The 3,617-nt window shown below is 45.2% G+C and overlaps 1 protein-coding gene across 2 annotated transcripts in view; it reads left to right on the forward strand.

The window, feature by feature from the left end:
- The window catches only part of xaf1 (XIAP associated factor 1), a 7,249-nt gene that overhangs the window by 1,932 nt on the left and 1,700 nt on the right, over positions 1-3,617 (forward strand). The window contains exons 2-5 of one of the 2 annotated variants that reach the window (XM_008302326.1): positions 139-274; positions 476-532; positions 1,246-1,471; positions 1,558-1,628. In XM_008302326.1, the coding sequence (XP_008300548.1) occupies positions 139-274; positions 476-532; positions 1,246-1,471; positions 1,558-1,628 (490 nt within the window). The remainder of the gene's footprint in view (positions 1-138; positions 275-475; positions 533-1,245; positions 1,472-1,557; positions 1,629-3,617) is intronic. The other variant, XM_008302327.1, reaches the window with a different exon arrangement.

Here is a 3,617-nt window from a genome sequence, read left to right on the forward strand (position 1 = left end):
ACACAAACCAGGGATTAGCTGTGAGGCGACGGTGCTAGCCGCCGGGCAGAGCCACCGCGCCACTCTGATTTCTACCATTTTCATAAAATTTCCCTAAATGGAAACGACAGCAGACGACGCTGCTCTTCTCTCTTACAGCCACAAGGAGGTCGCAGAGGCCAACTTCGCTCTGCATGAAACACACTGCAGCCGCTTCCTGTGTCTCTGTCCGGACTGTAATGAATCGGTTCCCAGAGAGCAACTGAACCAACACCGGGAGGAGCAACACACTCTGGTACACACACACAACACTACGTCACAGAGCATTGTGTTGTCCTAACCCATCCTCTAACCAAGGCTGTGCCCTGAGGAGCTCTCACTATGTGGACGGAAAGGTCGGCGTGTCTCAACACAGCTAACTTGTGCCTCACAACAAAAGAAGCACAGACACATGATGGTGTTTCCTCTGGAAGGTCACTACTCTGCTTGTTTGCAGGTGAGATGCACCAAGTGTAGCCGGAAGATGGAGCGCCGCCTGCTGGCCGACCATGAGGTGAGTCTGATGTCATCGTACAGCTTCAAAGCAACACAAACAATCCTTTTGTTTAAATTCCTCCTTTGGCATGAATGTCATGGCAACAGGACAGCCAAAGCATCACGGACGGTGGGACTGAACATTGAAAGAACAAAACACAAGTTATTAAACACGATAAAATGAAAAGGAGGATAAAAAGAACTAGAGAATGGCAGGAAGCAGAAAAAACGGTAAACGTGTGAGTTTGCATATATTTATAACAGGTTAGTTATTCATCCTGTTCAGTGATGGTAAATTCTGCGCCCTCAGTTTGGGACATGCAGTCACATGTTGTGCTGCTGGATGCGCTGCTCGTCCCTCTCCTCACACAATCTGTTGCTTTTTGCTGTCGTCTGGGGTTCACAAATTAAATCTCCCAAAGTACTCCTGTCCTATTATATTTGGTCACATTGTGAGAGAAGCACATGTCTGCCTCTGGCTGTCATGCAGAGACCTCAGGATTGATGTAGTGACAGTAAGGAGGCAGACGCATCGTATCACAGGTGGTAAAATAAACTCAAAATACAAGAACAAACATTTGAAGTCATGATCAGGCTGATGAATGCCAGATCGTGACACCAAAGTCACTGTTGCTTTGATTTAACCACACTCTCATATCCAAACACTGTCTGATAACAGATTTGCAGCAACATTTAAGTCCACTGACTTGTGGGTTTCTGCTCTGGTCCCAGGCTGACGAGTGTGAGGAGCGTCTGCAGAGCTGTGTGTTCTGTGAGCTGGAGCTGCCGTGGAAGGAGCTGGACCAGCACTGCCTGGCCTGCGGCAGTCGGACCGAGCTCTGCAGGGACTGCGGCCGCTATGTCAAACTGAGGGACCAGCCGGAGCACGACCTGACCTGCTCAGCCGCCGCCGACGGCTCAAGTCCGCCTCAAACTACCAACAGTGCGCCCGGTGCAAGTACGAGGACGCTGCATTCAGACGAAGAAACCTCCCTCCACAATACTTCTGTTCCTGCTTTTTAACTCTCGCTGTGCTTTGGTCAGCAGCAGAAACAACAGTGAGCTGTAGCAGGTGTTTGGGGTCGTTTCCAGCTGAAGATATAGAGGAACACCAGGTAGGTTCCAGCATTTTTCATACGTATTGTAGGAACAGTTCCTCCAGATCAACACTGATTTTGTGGAACTTGAAAGAAACTGAAAAAAATCTAAAATCCAATGAGAACAGCTGAACGACAAATTACACTTTTTCCCTCATTTGCTCAAAATTGTGTCATTTGGACCTAATGAAAAGTGAGAACTACACATTTTGTAGGTTTTTAGAGCAAAATGATTGTCCTCCTTCGCAGGTGAGTTAATATCACGTAATTGTGTGAAAACATCCCATAACTATGAGACCCTGATCTCAAGCTGTACATCAGGTGTTGCTACCTGAGAGGCTTCACTGGACTGAAGGTCAAACATATGAGCTTGAACATAAGCGATGCTCTTTTTCACATTAAAACTCTCTCTTTACGTTTCTTACTTTCAGCTTTCGAGACACCGTTAGTGTTGTGTTGCCATGGTTACAGCACACCTGGCTGTAACAACAACCCTTATTTTCCTAAACATTTTGCAGAAGTGAATACGTTGAATTAGCCAGTGACTGTTCCACTGGATGTATGGACCATTTTTACTGGATTACTTTGATACTGAAGAAATCTTAAAACCCTGATAATTCTCAGGCAAGTTCCAAAGCAGTGCAGCCCCCGGCCATTAGTGTTTTCTGCATTATTTTCTAATTATGAACACGTCATAATTATGATAGAAGATCTCTGTATGTGCTCCCACACTCTTGAATGTACTGCGTATGCTTAACCTTTAGCACTTTGCGTCCAAAATCTCATCCCTTCTCCTCAGTTCAATTGATCTTGAAGTGTTTACTGCAGTGAGATGCAGCACATATGAAACGAAAACACATGACTTGACCTTTCCAACAATGCTAGGTGCTTGTCCGTGCGACAAAATGTCAGCAAGAAGAACAATCCTGAATATAAATACATTTTAATCAGCACAACCAGCGGCCATACAGCCCGGCATCAGCGTTCACACACAGCACTCCTGTTTGATTTTCTCTTTAGTCATTGCACAGATGTGTTCATATCTAGATATGTTCATATGTATGCAATATTATTGTTTCACAAGAGCAGAAGTGGAGCTTTGTCATTATGCTTTTTACATACATGGTTCCCATCAGAACATACCAAAGTACCGGATCAGTATCATGCAGTTACCGTGAATGATTTCTTCTTCCACTGCTTCTCAGTTGAATTAGCTCTTATCATCTGATAATTTACCAGCTGTCAAAACAAACTGCAGAAGTCACCCTTCCAGTGATACGAGGTGTTTCTCTGTGACTCACCCCAATTTGAAATCACAGCAGGAGGCGAGCACCTCCCTGGTTTGCCAGCTCTGCACAGAGGCCACTGCTTGTGCACACTGTAGTGAACACAATAATGAGACATGAGGGGCATATTTTCCCAATTTCTAAGCCTTGCAGCATCCCACCATCATAGCTCAGACAATCTCCCCTCCATGGGAAGGAGAAGATGTCTCTACTGCCAGCATGATGGGAACATGTAAAAACATCATATCTTAATATGATTCCCCCTTGATTTAAAGGTTGATGGATGGTTGATGAATCTACAACTACGATCAGCTCAAATGATGAGAGATCTGGATAGTTTAGACCAGGGGTGTCCAGTCCTGGTCCTGGAGGGCCACAGTCCTGCATGTTTTAGATGTTTCTCTTTTCCAACACACCTTAGCCTTCATGGTGACTATGTTAAGAGCCTCAGACTAACGGTAGTAAAATGGCCTCGTCTCTGGCTTTGCTTCATGTGAGCTGAGGTAACTTTTGCTAAATGTGGCAGCTTCAAGTCACCGTCATGAGATAAGGCTAAACGCTAAACTACCATCTAGCTTAGTTAAAATGCTAAGCTACTGCACAAATAGATACAGTCAGTGAACTGACTCAGTAATGTGTCATACGAGGTGTCAGGAAAGTTCCAGGACTGGTGTCACAGGAGATATGTGTCAAACCCAAACTACGAGGTTTCTCCTTCAGA

The sequence above is a fragment of the Stegastes partitus genome, unplaced genomic scaffold (genome assembly GCF_000690725.1).
Source record: "Stegastes partitus isolate 25-593 unplaced genomic scaffold, Stegastes_partitus-1.0.2 Scaffold1795, whole genome shotgun sequence".
Classification (NCBI taxonomy): domain Eukaryota; kingdom Metazoa; phylum Chordata; class Actinopteri; family Pomacentridae; genus Stegastes; species Stegastes partitus.